Source organism: Hemitrygon akajei, chromosome 6 (genome assembly GCF_048418815.1).
Source record: "Hemitrygon akajei chromosome 6, sHemAka1.3, whole genome shotgun sequence".
In the NCBI taxonomy this organism is placed as follows: domain Eukaryota; kingdom Metazoa; phylum Chordata; class Chondrichthyes; order Myliobatiformes; family Dasyatidae; genus Hemitrygon; species Hemitrygon akajei.
The window spans coordinates 124,215,278-124,234,272 of NC_133129.1; the positions used below are offsets into that span (position 1 = coordinate 124,215,278).

General features: G+C 44.4%; 1 protein-coding gene across 4 annotated transcripts in view; it reads left to right on the forward strand.

Annotated features, from left to right (window-relative positions):
* The window catches only part of mdka (midkine a), an 86,015-nt gene extending 67,488 nt beyond the window's left edge, over positions 1-18,527 (forward strand). For all 4 annotated transcript variants that reach the window (XM_073049185.1, XM_073049184.1, XM_073049182.1 and 1 more), the window contains exons 2-5: positions 10,729-10,817; positions 14,021-14,188; positions 15,047-15,205; positions 17,770-18,527. In XM_073049185.1, the coding sequence (XP_072905286.1) occupies positions 10,730-10,817; positions 14,021-14,188; positions 15,047-15,205; positions 17,770-17,795 (441 nt within the window). In that variant the 5' untranslated portion in view covers position 10,729 and the 3' untranslated portion in view covers positions 17,796-18,527. The remainder of the gene's footprint in view (positions 1-10,728; positions 10,818-14,020; positions 14,189-15,046; positions 15,206-17,769) is intronic.
* Positions 18,528-18,995: the final 468 nt, after the last annotated feature.

Genomic DNA, 18,995 nt, shown 5'->3' on the forward strand with positions numbered 1-18,995 from the left:
CACTCAGACCCAGTGTGTTATGCTCATTCTGAGAGTGTCACACTCAGACCCAGTGTGTCCTGCTCACTCTGAGTCAGTCACACTCAGACCCAGTGTGTCCTGCTCACTCTGAGAGGGTCTAACTCAGACCCAGTGTGTCCCGCTCACTCTGAGAGGGTCACTCTCAGCCCCAGTGTGTCCTGCTCAGTCTGAGAGGGTCACACTCAGACCCAGTGTGTCCTGCTCACTCTGAGTCAGTCACACTCAGACCCAGTGTGTCCAGCTCACTCTGAGAGGGTCTCACTCAGACCCAGTGTGTCCTGCTCACTCTGAGTCAGTCACACTCAGACCCAGTGTGTCCTGTTCACTCTGAGAGGGTGACGCTCTGACCCAGTGTGTCCTGCTCACTCTGAGAGGGTCACTCTCAGCCCCAGTGTGTCCTGCTCAGTCTGAGAGGGTCACACTCAGACCCAGTGTGTCCTGCTCACTCTGAGAGGGTGACGCTCAGACCCAGTGTGTCCTGCTCACTCTTAGAGGGTCACACTCTGACCCAGTGTGTCCTGCTCACCCTGAGAGGGTCAGTCTCAGACCCAGTGTGTCCTGCTCACTCTGAGAGGGTCACACTCTGACCCAGTGTGTCCTGCTCACTCTGAGAGGGTCACTCTCTGACCCAGTGTGTCCTGCTCACTCTGAGAGGGTCACGCTCTGATCCAGTGTGTCTGTCTCACTCTGAGAGGGTCACGCTCAGACCCAGTGTGTCCTGCTCACTCTGAGAGGGTCATGCTCAGACCCAGTGTGTCCCGCACACTCTGAGGGGGTGACATTCAGACCCATTGTGTCCTGCTCACTCAGAGAGGGTCACACTCAGACCTAGTGTGTCCTGCTCAGTCTGAGAGGGTCACACTCAGACCCAGTGGGTCCTGCTCACTCTGAGAGGGTCAGACTCAGACCCAGTGTGTCCTGCTCACTCTGAGAGGGTCACACTCAGACCCAGTGTGTCCTGCTCACACTGAGGGGTTGACACTCAGACCCAGTGTGTCCTGCTCACTCTGAGAGGGTCACACTCAGACCCGGTCTGTCCTGCTCACTCTGAGAGGGTGACGCTCAGACCCAGTGTGTCCTGCTCACTCTAAGAGGGTCACTCTCAGACCCAGTGTGTCCTGCTCACTCTGAGAGGGTCTCACTCAGACCCAGTGTGTCCTGCTCACTCTGAGAGGGTCACACTCAGACCCAGTGTGTCCTGCTCACTCTGAGAGGGTGATGCTCAGACCCAGTGTGTCCTGCTGACTTTGAGAGGGTCACACTCAGACCCAGTGTGTACTGCTCACTCTGAGAGGGTCACACTCAGACCCAGTGTGTCCTGCTCACTCTGAGGGGATCACACTCAGACCCAGTGTGTCCTGCTCACTCTGAGGGGGTGACGCTCAGACCCAGTGTGTCCTGCTCACTCTGAGGGGGTGACGCTCAGACCCAGTGTGTCCTGCACACTCTGAGAGGGTCACACTCAGACCCAGTGTGTCCTGCTCGCTCTGAAAGGGTCACACTCAGACCCAGTGTGTCCTGCTCTCTTGAAGAGGGTGACGCTCAGACCCAGTGTGTCCTGCTCACTCTGAGAGGGTGACGCTCAGACCCAGTGTGTCCTGCTCACTCTGAGAGGGTCTCACTCAGACCCAGTGTGTCCTGCACACTCTGAGAGGGTCTCACTCAGACCCAGTGTGTCCCGCTCACTCTGAGAGGGTCAGACTCTGACCCAGTGTATCCTGCTCACTCTGAGAGGGTGACGCTCAGACCCAGTGGGTCCTGCTCACTCTGAGAGGGTCACGCTCAGACCCAGTGTGTCCTGCTAACTCTGATAGGGTCTCACTCAGACCCAGTGTGTCCTGCTCACTCTGAGAGGGTGACGCTCAGACCCGGTGTGTCCCGCTCACTCTGAGAGGGTGACGCTCAGACCCAGTGTGTCCTGCTCACTCTGAGAGGGTCACACTCAGACCCAGTGTGTCCTACTCACTCTGAGAGGGTGACGCTCAGACCCAGTGTGTCCTGCTCACTCTGAGGGTGACGCTCAGACCCAGTGTGTCCCGCTCACTCTGAGTCGGTCACACTCAGACCCAGTGTGTCCTGCTCACTCTGAGAGGGTCACGCTCAGACCCAGTGTGTCCTGCTCACTCTAAGAGGGTAACGCTCAGACCCAGTGTGTCCTGCTCAGTCTGAGAGAGTCACGCTCAGACCCAGTGTGTCCTGCTCACTCTGAGAGGGTGACGCTCAGACCCAGTGTGTCCCGCTCACTCTGAGGGGGTGACGTTCAGACCCAGTGTGTCCTGTTCACTCTGAGAAGGTCACACTCAGACCCAGTGTATCCTGCTCACTCTGAGAGGGTGACGCTCAGACCCAGTGTGTCCCGCTCACTCTGAGAGGGTCTCACTCAGACCCAGTGTGTCCCGCTCAGTCTGAGAGGGTGACGCTCAGACCCAGTGTGTCCCGCTCAGTCTGAGAGGGTGACGCTCAGACCCAGTGTGTCCCGCTCACTCTGAGAGGGTGACGCTGAGACCTAGTGTGTCCCGCTCACTCTGAGAGGGTCACACTCAGACCCGGTGTGTCCCGCTCACTCTGAGAGGGTCACACTCAGACCCAGTGTTTCCTGCTCACTCTGAGGGGGTCACACTCTGACCCAGTGTGTCCCGCTCACTCTGAGAGGGTCACACTCAGACCCAGTGTGTCCTGCTCACTCTGAGGGAGTCACACTCAGACCCAGTGTGTCCTGCTTACTCTGAGACGTGATTAGTTGTGAGAATTAGCGAACCAGCTATTGGTAAGTGGCATAATTACATTGAGGAGAAGTTTGTAGTAAGTATAGTTAGTTACAGGATATATGCAATGCACGGAGAGCTTATGATCCTGACAATCCTTTCCAGTATTTTCTGTTCATCCCACAGGACATCCATTGCCTCACCTGGAATTATGAATGTTGTACTTAAGTATTGCATCCCAGTGGCACCTCATTAATTTTTTGTTGTTGGGAGGCAGGGTCTTAATATCTGAATGTTCCTATTTCCCCTTCCCTCCTCCCTCACTTGCTTCTATTCTCCTTCTCCCTTTCCTATGAGATTCCATCATCTAAAAGCCCTTTGTTGATTCCATTCACCACCTCCCATCGTCTGGCGCCATTTTCACCTTCCTCTCTTCCATCTGCATATCACCCCTCCTGACCTGGAAACACCTACGACTTGCACACTCTCGCTCCACCTTTTCCCTCCAGCATTTTATATTGGCTAACCTCCCCTCTATTATTCATACCTGTAGAAGAGCCTTGACCCAAAATGTCAGCTGTCCATTTCCCTCCACAGATGCTGCTTGATCCACTGAGTTCCAGTATCTTGTGTGTTGCTCCCTTACCTCTGCCATATTTTACAGCACAGATGTTTTCTGAGCCTCAGTTCCAATAAATAATAACGAAGCTGTTAAGGCAATGTTGCGTTTTGCTCACAGAAATATTTAAAAAAGCAACAGACACTGCATTTAATCCCATGCCTTGAAGTCGCCTCTCCCAGCTGTTTTCTAATGACTGCCCTCCTGCCTCAGAGAGATGCTTATGGCTGTGATTATACTTTATCTCTGCTCCGTAACATGTCTCAGGGTCCCAGATACACAAGTGTTGGAACATCAGTGCATATGAGACACACAGGCAAACAGTAGATAGAACACAGAACAAAAACAGGCCCTATGGCTCAGAATATTGTGCTGAAGCAATTAAATTACGGTAGTCATCAAATGGCTAACTAAACTAGTCCCTTCTACCTACACAAAATGTCCAGAACCTTCAATTTCCCTCACATTCATGTGCCTATCTCCTAACAGTCCCTAATGTATCTGCTTCTACCACCACCCTGGGCAGCACATCCCAGGCACCCACCACTTGCCCCTCACTTCTCCTTTGCCCTTACCTTCAACGCATGTCTCTTGAATTAGACATTTCAAGCCTGGGAGAAAGATACTCCTGTCTACTCCATCCAGCTACTCCATAAGCTTATAGACCATAGAACCATAGAACACTACAGCACAGTACAGGCCCTTCAGCCCTCCATGTTGTGCTGACCCATATAATCCTTAAAAAAAGGTACTAAACCCACACTACCCCATAACCTTCCATTTTTCTTTCATCCATGTGCCTGTCCAAGAGGCTCTTAAATACCCCTAATGTTTTAGCCTGCACCACCATCCCTGGTAAGTCATTCCAGGCACTCACAACCCTCTGTGTAAAAAAACTTACCCCTGATGTCTCCCCTAAACTTCCCTCCCTTAATTTTCTACATATGCCCTCTGGTGTTTGCTATTGGTGCCCTGGGAAACAGGTACCGACTATCCACCCTATCTATGCCTCTCATAATCTTGTAGACCTCTATCAATTCCCCTCTCATTCTTCTACGCTCCAAAGAGAAAAGTCCCAGCTCTGCTAACCTTGTTTCATATGACTTGTTCTCCAAACCAGGCAACATCCTGGTAAATCTCCTCTGCACCCTCTCCATAGCTTCCACATCCTTCCTATAAAGAGGTGACCTCAACCAGATCTCCTCTCAGCCTCCACTGCTACAGCGAAAACCACCCAAATTTGTCCAACCTCTCTTTATAGCACATGCCCTCTAATGCAGGCAGCATCCTGGTAAACCTCTTCTATACCCTCTCTAAAACCTCAATATCCTTCCTATAATGGGGCAACCAGAACAGCATGTAACTCTCCAGATGTAGTCTGGAGTAACTTGAGTTTTATAAAGCTCTAACATAACTTCCTGACTTTTTAACTCAATGCATTGACTATTAAATGTAAGCATTCCATATGCCTTCTTAACCATCCTGTCAAACTATGTAGCCACTTTCAGGGAGCTATGAAGTGGACCCCAAGAATCCAGTGTTCATCAACACAGTTAAATGTCTTGCCCTTAACAGTGTACTGACGCTTTAAGTTTGACCTACCAAGGTGTAACACTTCATATTTGGTCGAGTGAAACTCTATCTACCATTTCTTGCCCATATCTGCGAGTGATCTATATCCTGTTGTGTTCTACATTGCTGCTTATTGAAGCTTAAGGATAATCATTCAGCAGGATTATCTACTGAGCAGAAGGAAATCTTTGGCCAGAATTATGGAAAAAACAAGGAATGAAAATGAGGGCTGAATGGTAACAACACCAATAAGATGCTCCTGTTTCGAAGTCTGAATTACTCACTAATTTTCATCCTAATTTCTGATGGTGGAATAGTCTGGACCAGTCAAGCACAGGGTTAAGCACTCAAGTGCTGATTGGATATAACTTCTCCGGAGCACCTGCTTGCACTGAAGGAAGGAAGTGTGGCTAAGGGAAGTGGAGCTCGAACTCTTTTTGACTGACGTGGTGAAAGAGTGGTGGAAGAGAGTTGCTCTGAACATATGGGGTGAAAGACACAACTTTGTCCTTCTTCCTGCTCTCTTCAGCCTTTTGTTTGCTGAGCAGGATTGAATTGCTGCTACTAGGTTCTTGTTGCTGTTATGGACACTGATAGAAATCCCCAACCAGCTCAGTTTTAGTTGGTGTCTAACTGGTCTATGGCCAGATATTGAAACTCAGGGTACTCTGCCTCTTTTGGCCAGACCTCAGGAATACACAGACACACATTCATTTGGGCAATAAAGTAAGTTCCTCTACAAGTGATGTCCCAAAGTCTCAGAACTCACACTGACATATTTCAATGCTATTGAAGTGACACAAATTAACGTAGGCAAGCAAAGATGCTTTGACACACGTTATTTCCAGTAACACTGGGTGCATCATGAATACTCCTGCAAGTGGGAGCTCAAACCAAAGCCTTCCGAGAACAAACATCGCTACATTCCATCTTTCATAACAGGGCTGATGAAAGTGACCTTCAGAGAGGTATATAGTATAGACGCAGGCCTGCCATCTGCCTAATGATGTGCCAGCCCTCAGGAACCCATTAACAGCAATGCCAGTTTATTGATAATTCCTGTGACGAGGAACAATTTGCAGAAGGCAATCAAACCTCAAACCCACATGTTTTGAGGTTGTGGGAGGAAACCGGATGGTCACAGGGCCCCAGAGCACTGGAAGTAGGGTTGAGCTTGATCTCCAGGACTTGAAGCAGTTCTGCTGGCTGTACCACCCTTCGAATTGGCTGCAGTTCATACAGAAACCTGCTCAAACCTTTCCCACAATCAATGGCACTCACACGGCAATATAAGACAGTCTGCAGATGGAGCAACACACAAAACTTTACAAGGATGTTACTGGGACTGGAGGACCTGAGTTATAAACAAAAGATTGAATAGGTTAGGAATTTATTCCTTAGAATGGAGAAGATTGAGGGGACATTTAATAGAGGAATACAAAATTATGAGGGGTATAGACAGGGTTAATGCAAGAAGGCTTTTTCCACTGAGGTTGGATGGGACTACAATGACAGGTCATGGGTTAAGGGTGAAAGGTGAAAAGTTTAAGGGGAACATGAGGGGAAACTTCTTCATTCAGAGGGTGGTGAGAGTGTGGAATGAGCTGCCAGTGCAAGTGATGCACGTGAGCTCAATTTCAATGCTTAAGAGAAGTTTGGATAGGTACATGGATGGTAGGGATATGGTCCCGGTGCAGGTTGATGGGAGTAGGCAGTTTAAAGGTCTTTGGCATGGACTAGAATGGCTGAAAGGTATGTTTCTGTGCTGTACTTCTCTATGACTCTAAAAAGAAAACTCTGTAGGAACTCAGTGGGTTAGGCAGCATCTGTGGAGGGAAAAGAGCACATAATAATTTGGGCCAAGACTCTTCATTGAGACTGGAAAGGAAGGGGGCAGAAGCTAGAATAAAGGGGAGGAGCACAAGCTGGCAGCTGGTGGGTGAATCCAGGTGAGGAGGCAAGATGGCTAAATGAGAGATGTGGGAGTGATATGAGAAGTTGGGAGCTGACAGGTGAGGTAGGGAAAGTGACAAACAAACGCTTGGCGGCTTGCAGTGTGCCACTGGAATCCTCAAGCTGGCCAACTGCGGTATCACATGCAACTTCTCATCCATCTGCTGCAATGCTGCTGCTGCTGTCCAGGGACTTGCACAAGACACCTTCTGCAGCCTTCCGCTTGATGTCACACAAGATCAACCTTCGGCAATATGATTTGGTGCAGAAATCACCAAAGCCAGGGATGAAGGCCATGCTGAGAATCCTTATGTTCTTCAGGGGGCTTGAGGGCAACCCACTGTACAGACAGCACAGCAAGTTACCAGATGCGCAAGTGGAAGATTATAGGTTGCCCAGTGTGTAACGGACCCCACCCAGAGCAGATAGTAACTCAGTGCCTGATTTGCAGGGCTGTAACTAACATTGATTCCAATAGAATCGTGAATTCCCGCCGTTGCTACAACGCAGCACAGCAAGTGAAATCTCACCAGCTCACTCACATCTAAACATAATCTTTCCAGCAGTAGTGGATTGCTGCCAGTGAATGGGTGGCTATAGCAACGATGATAGATTGCTGCCCGGGGGTAAGAGGGACTTGGACAGATAGTACTCACAGGATGGATGCTCTTTTTGCAGGGATGCATGGAGGTCTGTCAGAAATCCTAGCTGGGTGCTCCTGGCAACAGGTTCCTGGAGATGTCTCTGCAAGGACTTGATGAAACTCTGCATGAAAATCAAGCATCAGCAGATTCTTTAAATCTGCAATAGAAGAAGAAAATGCTGGAAATACCTCATATGTCAGGCAGCATGTGTGGAAAGAGAATTTCTGTATTTGGGCACTTCCATACGGTCAAGTCTTCAGGCTCCTGTGCACTACGAGAGAAGTAGACAAAATCAACTTCCCTTAAGTGTGGAGTTTGAGTGACCTCTGGGAATATCTGTGGCTGTGAACTCCATGGGCAAAGTAATGTAGACACACAAATGAAGCTATACTTGAGCTTGTGGGACGTCACAGATGTCAAAAGGGACAGAGGAGTTGGCACATTCAGTGGCATGGGTTCAGGGAAATGGGTCGGTGCTGTTGGAAAATCTCACAGCGGTGTGTGTGTGTGTGTCTTTGCACGTGTGCGCCATTACAGTTGATATGATTTACAACAGTTCTCTGAGAAGGATGAGACTTTGTGATTTCAGTCAGGCCATGGCTGATCCCTGATCTCTATAATTCGGTCTATTTCATACTTAATTCGACAAATCTATAATGCTAATTCATGTTTCATCTGTGATTCAGAGGAATGAATATACCAAAAGGCACGAAGGCAGTCAAGAATGTGGACAAAATTGGGATATTCACTGCTTATCTGATCTTCAACAACACAGAGAATGAACATAAAGCTTTATATTCCACACTCAGACATTGAACAGTTTTCTAAAAGCAGTGAAGCTGTTTAATGCATATCAATTCTGATGTGATAATGCATCTTATAACAGGGTGACTGTGTACTAGAGTCAGCATTTCAAGTGTTAATATCCACTTGCTTCGCAGAAGGCATCTCATTAAACATCTATTTGACCTTGTGCACTGAATATTGAATACGTCCCAAAGGTTAAACATTGTATAGTACTTGTAAAGTGATAGTCATTGAACACAGAAGTAGTGCTACAACCTCACTACCTCCAGCAATCCAGTATTATTGATGGGCTTTGCCTTTCTGCCTTTATTCAGGCACTTCAAAGTTCTTAGTTTAAACATGCCTGAGGTCAGAAGCCACTCACAGGTGAAAGATCAGAGGTCACAGCTGCTGAGTATTTTGCTGCAAGCTTTCCCTTAAGCATGTAGAATGTGAGAAAGTTGTTTGAAGGAAGGGGAGGCAGAGGTGGTGGAGATGAGAACAGCAAGGAATTCTTTCCAATTGTACTAAGATGGGACTGATCTAGTACATTGCATAACCAAGAGAAAATCAGCAGATGCTGAAAAAAATCAAAGAAACACACAGAAAATGCTGGAGGTACTCAGCAGGTCAGGCAGCACCTATGGAAAAGAGTGATAGTTGATGTTTCGGCCTGAGGTCGCATGTTGTGTAGATAACTGGAGTGTGGGTGTATTGGTAATATCACTTGGTAAATGACTACCAGCCTAGGACAGTGATTAGATTCAGAGAGCCTTAGAGCACAGAAACAGGCACTTCAGCCCAAATGGACCCTGCTGATCAAGATGCCCATTAAAACTTTGATTGTTCTGACAGAACAACGCCGATGCTGTCTCCCTCTCTATCAGCAGTGTGTACTGATGATGTTTCGCAGCGCTGCCCAAAACCTCTCAGTCTTTGCCAAATATGTATTATTTTCCAGCGAAAACGGTATGCAGAAGGGAAAGTCTGAAACCACATGACCCGGGTTTGATTCTGACCGCCAGTGCCGTGTGTGTGGAGACTGGGCACTCACTATGTGGGCTTTCCTCCCCTATCCCAAACGCCGTGCCGGCTGTTAGGTGAACTGGCTGCGGTGGTGAGGGAATCAGGCCACGTTAGTTGACACGTGTGACAGTGTATGCTGCAGAGATGCAAGTGGGGGAGTGGCTAATGACATGGTTCTGCTTTGAGAACCAGTGTAAACTCGATATCCTCTTTCTGTCATAAGCAAAGAAAATAAACACATATTTAGATTTCTGAACTTCAGAGGGTGTCAAAATATTTCAGCCAACAAAATATTTTGTTAACACAAGAGACTCTGCACAGAGTATTTTGTTGAATTGACATGCTGGAAATGGAGGAACTGTAACAATTATAATTAATTACAAATTGCAGGGTTAATCAATGGTATCTTGACACCTTACAAGTGTCTCAGTTTCCAGTAGGAAACCACGGCTTGAATGTTAGAAGTCACCTTTCTATTCCTCACCTCCAACCTTTCCCATGTGCTTATGAGTAACTAAATTGTCGGCGTCCCCTTGTTTGTTAGCGTGATTGAATGCTACATGTTCGTTTTCAAAAAATTACCATCTGCTGCCTTTGGGATATCTGGCTGGCAAAGGTTAAATGATTAAACCTTTTCACTGGGAAGAGAGAGTGATGCACGCTGTAGTACAATGTGGTAAATAATCTACTCTTTTCATCAGCAGACTCGGACTGGCGGCTGCCAACAGATCATGCACCTGGAACCCTAGTAAACAACGGTGGCTTGTTTAAGACTGACATGCTGGCATTGATGTTGCATACTTCATTAAGCCCACCGGCAACTTGCACTGAATGAATGCCCTTCATGTCTTGCAAAGCACAATTTGGATCAGCTTCAGTCCAAAGATTCAGATGGGCAGACTTTGAAATGATCTTGTTTCCTATGCCTGTAGTTCAATGGTTCCCAGGTGTTACAAAACAATCGGCACAGTGAATGGGCGAAGACTTTTAAAAGGCAACTGTTGCTTTTATCTGTAGCCCTCTGCACTTGACCGCTTATTGATCACTGTTATTGATCACGATTATTTCTGTCTCCAATCCAGGCAAAATTATCTCATTAGATCAGTGGAATGTTTTTGTCTTTGCAGGTTTGCAAGACTTACTAATGTTATTTGAACTGAGAGTCAGAATTGTTCACATGCAGGTGAAATGGCAAGCTGTGATGTGGAACCTTTGGTTTGGGTGGCTGTGTAAAGGTCACTACTGATTCAGGTTCAAACCTTATGGTGTTTAGAAGTAAACCCATTGCTCAATGTCGTCCCTTTCTTGGACCGATCAAACTTTTTTGTTCCCACATGACACTGTTGATTTGTATCTCTGGACAATGAGGAAGTGACCCAGGGTTGTCGTGTTCCTTTTTCAGAATGCAGCCACGCATCCTCTTCTCGCTGCTGTTTGTCCTGGTGGTTGTCCTCATGGCAGGGGGCTCAGAGGCCGGCAGGAACAAGAAAGGTGAGTGGAACGTGACTGAACCAGTGGGCTTCATCTAGTGTCAGTGCAGAGCACAAGCAAAAACCCAGTCTGGAAGAAACTGTTGAGGTGAATTGAGGATCGTGGTAAGTCTGAAAGTGTGGACCCTTAGGATTAGATTCTGAGCACCTTCGCACTCCTCAGGCCTGGAACCATGCCCTAAATTTTGATATGGTTTCTTTTCGCATCCATGCATCGCAGATAGGTAGTTTTATCAACAGGGTAGCATTTCAGAATCAGGTTTATTATCACCGGCATGTGTCGGTGAAATTTGTTAACTTAGCAGCAGCAGTTCAATGCAATACGTAATATATAAGAAAACCAAACGCCCTTAGTGAATTGAAATTTTCACCAAACACCCTTGGTGAATTGAGGTAGATTTGAAGCCAGGCTATCTCGTTCCTCCAGCTGTCTAAGATGTCCCTTTTCTCCTACTCCAGTGCTTCTCCTGGGTGTTGCAACCACTAGCAGTGGCTGGTAGCTCTAGAAGAGCAACATTGGAAATGGCAAATCCCATATCCCTGTCCCTGTACTTGAGACAGTAGTTAACCGTCTCTGCAGTCTGCTGTCCGTCATCCAGTATTCTGAGCTGGGGAACCAGGGAGCTCACTTGTGCTGGCCGTCTTATGATCCCATCTGTGTCTGACTGAGGCAAACACGTGTTCCTAGAATTTCATCCATCAGGTGAAATTTAATGTGTACTAGTGAAATTTAGGAGACTACTAAACAGGTATATGGAGGAACTTAAGGGGGGGGGGGATATATGGGAGGCAGGGTTTATGGGTCGGCACAACATTGTGGGCCGAAGGGCCTGTACTGTACTGCTTTATTCTATGTTATATGTTCTAGGTCAATATCTAGAAAACTTAGATATACATCAGTTGATAGGATTGTAGACAACTGAGGAAGAAAATATCTTCACAGAGAGTCCAAACCTCACTAGCTGTAAAAATCATAGAGGGAAAATTCCTTTTCACATTTAAAATTTACCTGGATGAGCACTTGAAGAGCATATCTCTCATCATTTTAGTGAGCCAGGAAATGGCAGTAACCAAAATGGCTCTATAATTTTGACAGGCATGGAATGATGTGCTAAATGGCCTTCTTCTATTCTTTATAGTTACATCTTCCAATGATTGTTAATTCCTTGATGAGATGTGGGCATTACTGAAAAGTCTGGCATTTATTCCTCATCCCTAATTATCCTTGAGGAGGTGGAGGTGTGCCACCTCAAACTACTTCAGATATTAAGATTAATTACTTAGCTCTGTATGGAAGTGAAATAGTTTACCAATATCGCATGCTCAAAGACATGGGCTTGCTTAATAACCTTCATCAGGAAATATTTAGAAATACAACCATACAATACCTACCATGACACCTTCAATGTGTTCAGGTCAAAAGGAAAGGACCTCCATTTCCAAAAGTCTATGTAATTCCTTAATAACTGCAGGTTATGTTGTTATTTAACACAGGGCCTGCAGATAATGAACACTGAGCTAAACTGAATTTGCCTGGACTCTTTTGATTTTGTTCTTTATATTCAGTGTTTTTCACTCCTTTATTTTTGAAGCCGTTTGCACAATATTTTTTGCACACGAGTGGTTGATGTTTTTCTTTGAACGGGTTCCATAGTTTTCTTTGCTTTGTGGCTGTCTGTGGGAAGACAAATCTCAGGGTTGTATACTGCACACATACTTTGATAATAAATGCACTTTGAATCTTTGAACTTTGAAACAAGCAAGCTGCTGTTAACTTCTCTTCAACCTCCTTCCATTTCGTTTAGAAATCTAGTTCATCAAGTGCAGTAGTTTGATCTTCCTTTGAAATCTTAATCTTATCACAACATATTCTGAATTAGCTTCTTGAGTCTTAAATCTGGAAGACTACATTTCTCAAAGCTGGTAATTATCCTCATTATCAAAAACACATAGCGCGTATCCATTAGAAAAGCAACACTAGAAACACTGAGCAAGTCTCGGAGAAAAACAGATATAGTGTTTCAGATAAGTGATTTTTTTTCTCAGATTTTTTACCCTGCTAAATCTGTTAATGTGCTTGTTCACTTTCTAATGTGTACGCAGCTGAGTACAGCCCAAGATCATCAGTCTACCTGTTGACAAACCTTGTTGTTGTCTTGGCTGCTCTTTTGGTGCTTTGAACCACTAGGTTTAGTAACCTCAACCACCCATCTACCTCAACAACACAGCCAACCCTTTTCTGGTGAATTATTTTCCTTAGATCATACTTAACAGAGTTAATTCAAGATTGTTTAATGTCATTTCCATTACACAGGTGAAAAGGTGAACGAAATAACTGTTACTCTGGATCCAATGCAGCTCAAAAAGAAAGCCATAGTAAGATAAAGAACACAACAATAAAAAACACAATAAATACAAATACAAAGATAGCTTATATCCATGGATTGATTGTATATCCATAAAGCGATGCTAGCCACAGGAGTGTCTGTACATAAAATCACTGATAAAGTAATAACCACAAAGTACACTGCAGATGCTGTGGTCAAAGCAACACGTACAAACAAGCTGGAGGAACTCAGCAGGTCAGGCAGCATCCATGGAAACGACCAATCAACGTTTTGGGCCGAGACCCTTCAGTCCTGACGAAGGGTCTCGGCCCGAAACGTTGACTGCTCATTTCCACGGAGGCTGCCCGTCCTGCTGAGTTCCTCCAATAATAAAGTAGTGGTGGTTGGTGTTGTGGAGGGGTGAGTTAGTGAGTGGAGGACGATGAACATGATAGTTGTTACAAGGGTCATAGAACCAGAGCACAGAAAGAGGCCCTTTGCTCCATTAAGTCTCTGCTGACCCTCAAACATCCATTTTAACTAATCCCATTTTATTCTCCCTATGTGCCAATCAACACCTTCTAGATTCTATCACTCGGGACAATTAACAGTGGTCAGCTAACCTACAGACCCGCACGTCTTTGAGATGTGGGATGAAACTTGAGCACTCGTAGGGAGAATATACGCACTCCACACAGACTGCACTCAAAGTCAGCACTGAACTTGCATCACAGGGGCTGTAAGGCTGTGCCACCGTGGTGCCCAGTATCCTTGACAATCTTAATTCAAATACTAAAGTGAAAGGATAATGAAGACCTCTTTCCCCCTGTCCGGAATGAAGTCAATATGGCAACTGTGATATTGTGCCCCATTACAGAGAAAGGAAAGAAATCCAACTTGGCCTGTAAGGAGTGGCAATGGGGAGCTTGTGTGCCAGCAACGGGTGACTGCGGCAATGGAAGCCGCGATGGAACCTGCAAAGAGAACGGCGAGACCAGGACCCTAAAGTGCAAGCTGCCATGTAACTGGAAGAAGCAGTTTGGAGGTGAGTAATGTTTCTGAACTGCTGGATTGGCTTTCTTCAAACTATTTTCTCCACCCTGCCCCCAACAAAATGCATCATTTGCAAAGATCTGCAGTCAGATCCCAGCCTAAGGCAGTTTTTAGCCGGCTAATGGGAGGTATACAAGAGTTACAGGAACTCCTTGATAATCTTAATACCAGGGAGGCAGAGAGAGAAGCATGCCCTGTGTGGTGCACATTATTATTAGGCCAATTACCCCTGCCTCCCTTACTCAAAGTAATATGTTCACTTTACCAAAACCATACGTTCTTGGAAACAATTAGCCATCTGGTTGATATTACAGACTCATAGACCCCTATTGTATATTACTTCCAGTGGCCATTTTAAACTGTTCACTGCTGGAACAGCACGGTTATGAGCCTGGTGCTTAATGAATGACTGCTACAATAATGGGGTCGTTTTAGAGTGTTATCACACCATTTCTGTTTCTTGGTTAGGCACATTTCTGCCTTCTGTTTGGCTACTCAGATATTGTACGACAAATGATAATCACTCGTTTGCCTTTTCTGGCATTCTGCTCATTATTTCCGTATGGTCTTTCCCCGCACCATTCCTGCATCCTTAGTCTTCTGGTTTTTACTGATCCTGGGAAACTTTTGCATGTATTCTCCCTCATTACACGTAGCTGTTTACTTTCTTAATTCTTTGCAACGGAGCACAAGTGGCGACCGATGCAGCCAAATATTGAATTTTGGCCGCTGCACCTGGATGACCATAAAGCATTTCGGGGTGGCTACCAGACCCAAGTGATTGACCCACCAAAGACAGGGGATCAAACCAGCAGGGCCTTAACTCGCTGACCTTAAGCTCTTTTCACAGGTGACTGCAAGTACAAGTTTGGGAGCTGGGGAGAATGTGACACCGAGACTGGCCTCAAGACTCGTAATGGCACCCTAAAAAAAGCTCTGTTCAATGCAGAGTGTAAGCAGTCCGTGAAGGTCACAAAGCCCTGTGATAAATCCAAGTCAAAATCAAAAGGTGAGTGCAAACCTGGCTGAGGGCCGTCTATGTGATATGAGCTACCTATGGGTATGTAAGTAGTTTATGATACTGAAGACCAAGAGGAATCATTCATTTGCAATCTAGTACAGGTTTCCCCCGCTATCCGAAGGTGGAGTGTTCCTATGAAACCGTTTGTAAGCTGAAATGTCGTAAAGTGAAGAAGCAATTACCATTAATTTTTATGGGGAAAAATTTTCAGCGTTCCCAGACCCAAAAAAATAACCCACCAAATAACACATAAAACCTAAAATAACACTAACATTTTGTAAAAGGAGGAATGATATGATAAATATACAGCCTATATAAAATAGAAATATTGCATGTATGGTGTAGTTTCACTTATCAAAATCGGGAAGGCAGCGAGCCAAAAGCGATGTGGAGAAAAAAAATCGGCACGTACACGCATGCACACACAACTGCCCGCACAAAGCTTCACGGTTATTGTAGTCTTTCTCAGGGTAAACACATGTATAAAGTGGGCGTCTTTTTTTCGTAAAAGCGAAAATCCTCTTTGGTTGGCGAAAACAGGTACTAATGTAGGTCTTTCGTAACAGCGAGCTGTCGTAAAGCGAACGTTGAAAAACAGGGGCCACCTGTAAACTAAGTTGATTGGTGAAAGGTTCCTAGAACGTAGTGCCAATAGGAGTGGGAGAAGCAGATGTGATAGCAACTTTAATGAGGCATTTAGACAGACACATAGAGAGACGGGGAATGGGGGGGAGAGGATACAGACCATATGCAGGCAGATGGGATTAATTTAGACTGGCATCAAGCTCAACACATTCACAATGGGCTGAAGGGCTGTTCCTCTGTTGGATTGTTCTTATATACCAATAAAAAGACCCTTGTCCTTGATGCTGGCTGTTTCTTCATCATTAGATTTTCAAAGAAAATTTAAAAAACCTTAATATTAAGTCACAATTTGAACCAAAAACTAGTTTTTAAATGGCAATAAATTATTAAAAATAAACTGGATTCAGTATTATTCCCAAATCTTTAGATGCTGTTGATAAAAGAGCTATTTTAATTGGATGTTAAATTTAATCTAGGTAGGTATAGAGTTGTAGCTTGCTCTACATTCTTTCCTGGAGCTTAGGAAGGAATTTAAAGACAATGTATATGAAAATCTCTGGCAAAAAAAACTCAAACAAAACACTAAACTAAATTCCTCTTAAAAACTTTCCAATGTAGAAATTGTTGTGGCAGGGGTTAATAAGGATCAGCATAAGAAAAAAAAAGCTTGACGAAGCAAGGAAATGAATTTAGATTGTCTAATGAAATTAAGGTTAATAGGTAATTTCTGAGGGCCCAGAGCAGAGAGGGCAAAGGAGGAAAAGATAATAAAGAATGTGGATCTTATCAGCGGGTGTCAGAAAGTGCCGATGCAGACGCTGCTGAACAGGCTGCTTCAGATGAACTTTTTACATACGGAAATGCTGGTAGAGGGGCAGAATGGTGTCAGGACCAGATTGGAGGGTGTAATACAGTGAAAATTAGCAAGTGCAGTAGATACCTGAACATAAAGGATCGGAGTAAACAAACAGAATAGGGAGTCGTTCAAGGGCATCTTTGGTAATTAACACCTGTTGATAATAAATTTAACAATGGAATAGTATAAGATTTGGATTTTAGAGAAACAAAGCATTTCAGAAATGCGTTTGAAAAGGGTTGGACTTGCGGTTGTGTGAGAAACAAAAATGAAAACTTTGCTACTGAAACAGTTCCTGAAAATCTGAAATAAAACCGGAAAATATGAAAACACACAATGGGTCAGGCAGCATTTGTGGAGAGAAACAGGTGACATTTTTCCAGTAGACTTACAGAGGTGTTAGATGTGTTTTGTGTTAAATTGGGTGAATGAGGGAACATAAAGGGGCTATTGTGATTGGGAAGTTGTCTGAGGAGAGGAATATAGTGAAAGGAACAGTACAGATCTGCAGTAATAATTGTATTGGTAAGTCATTCATCTGAGATAATGCAGGAAAAGATTATCAGCAACTGATTCATGTGTCAGAGAATGGAGGTGAGCTTTAGGCAGAATGCCAATAACCATAGCTACATTTGGTTTGTTTTTAATGTTGTTCATCTTCATGCCTTTTGGTGCATCAGATGGCATTTTTTCCATTTCCATAGCATTTGACTGTTTTTTACGAGGCTGAGTTGCTAGCTCAACACTCAGCCCAGCACGGATGGAAAGCATGCAAGGAGCTGCCCGGATTCGAACTCGGGACCTTTCGCCTCACAGTCCAGTGCTGATGCCACTACACCACTGGCCAGCTAGTTACATTAGTTCATAATGTAACGTTCATAAAGTCGGGAATAAGGGGCAGGCAAAGGTGATCATAGGGAATTATTCATCATTGATGAAATTATGGAAATAAAAGTGATAAAAGGACAAACCTGAACTGCAGTATTGCTCTCACTTCCATGTTAGACTAAATACAAGAACGGATCTTGTATAGATAGAAGGGATTAGTTTAGGTAGATTACTAGTTTAATTAGTTAGGAACAACTAATTTTCTTGTCTTTTTTTTGTACAGGTAAGAAGGGAAAGAAGGGAATGTGAAGAACTTCCTAGAAATTTGACAGTATAACCCACCTTCTGTTGATCTGAGCTGCAGCACAATCTATACAGCCACCCCTCACCAAAATACCTTTCACCAAGCTTTGTTGTAATCTTCTAATCTGTAGAATTTAATGTAAAGGAACAACCTTTTTAAGTGGTTGATTTTGTTTTCTAGTCTCTTATTGCTTATAAACCTGAGACTTTGGCATGTGTACAGTACATTTCTGCAACAATATAATTTCTGTGTAGAATGCCTTCCAGATCTTTAGAATTGTAGTAGTTTTTACTGTGTATCAATTGTTCTGTTAAACCTCTTCCAAAATGATTTTTTCGTTTTTCGGCATTCTTTGAAGAATTTTAGGGCATTCATTTTTCCCAGTCTTTGACCTTCACATCTGAATGCAGCCAGCATCCTTTCAGATAAAATAAACTGTAACTGTTTCATTTGAATTTGGACGACAGAAAAGTGTTAAAGCAGTTGGTGATGTGAAAAATGGCCATTTTGCTGTACTGACATTGATGTAGTCTTGACAATGCATGACATTGACACATTGAAATTTTTAATAAAACCACACAATTAAAACTTTTTTATTACTTCAAAGCTGTGAATTAGAACTTTAGAAGGCATAAAGTAATTAATGAAAAATAATACATTTTCAGAGCTAAGTGTTTGCCATTTACTGAACAGATCTTGGATGAGAGGTTTTTTTCAATAAAATCTTTTATAAATTATATCCTATTGTTTTGTGCTTTCTGGGGTGAGCAGAAGGTGCTTGCTTGGTCTTACAGCTCAATGAGCATTCAGAATCTGGTATTTTATCACTGACATACATACATTTAGTGACCACTTTATTAGGTACACCTGTATATCTGCTCTTTATATAATTAGCTAATCATGTGGCAGCACCTCAGTGCATAAAAGCATGCAGACATGTTCAAGGTGTTCAGTTGCTGTTCAGACCAAACATCAAAATGGGGGAAGAAATGTGATCTAAGTGACTTTGACCATTGGTTTGAGTATCTCAGAAACTGCCTGGGATTTTCACACACATCAATCTCTAGAGTTTGTAAAGAATCACATGGAAAACAAAAAAAAAAATTCCAGTGAGCAGCAGTTCTGTGGATGAAAACGCCTTGTTAATGAGAGAGGTTAGAGGAGAATGGCCAGACATCACTGGCATGTGACGGGAAATAACTCAA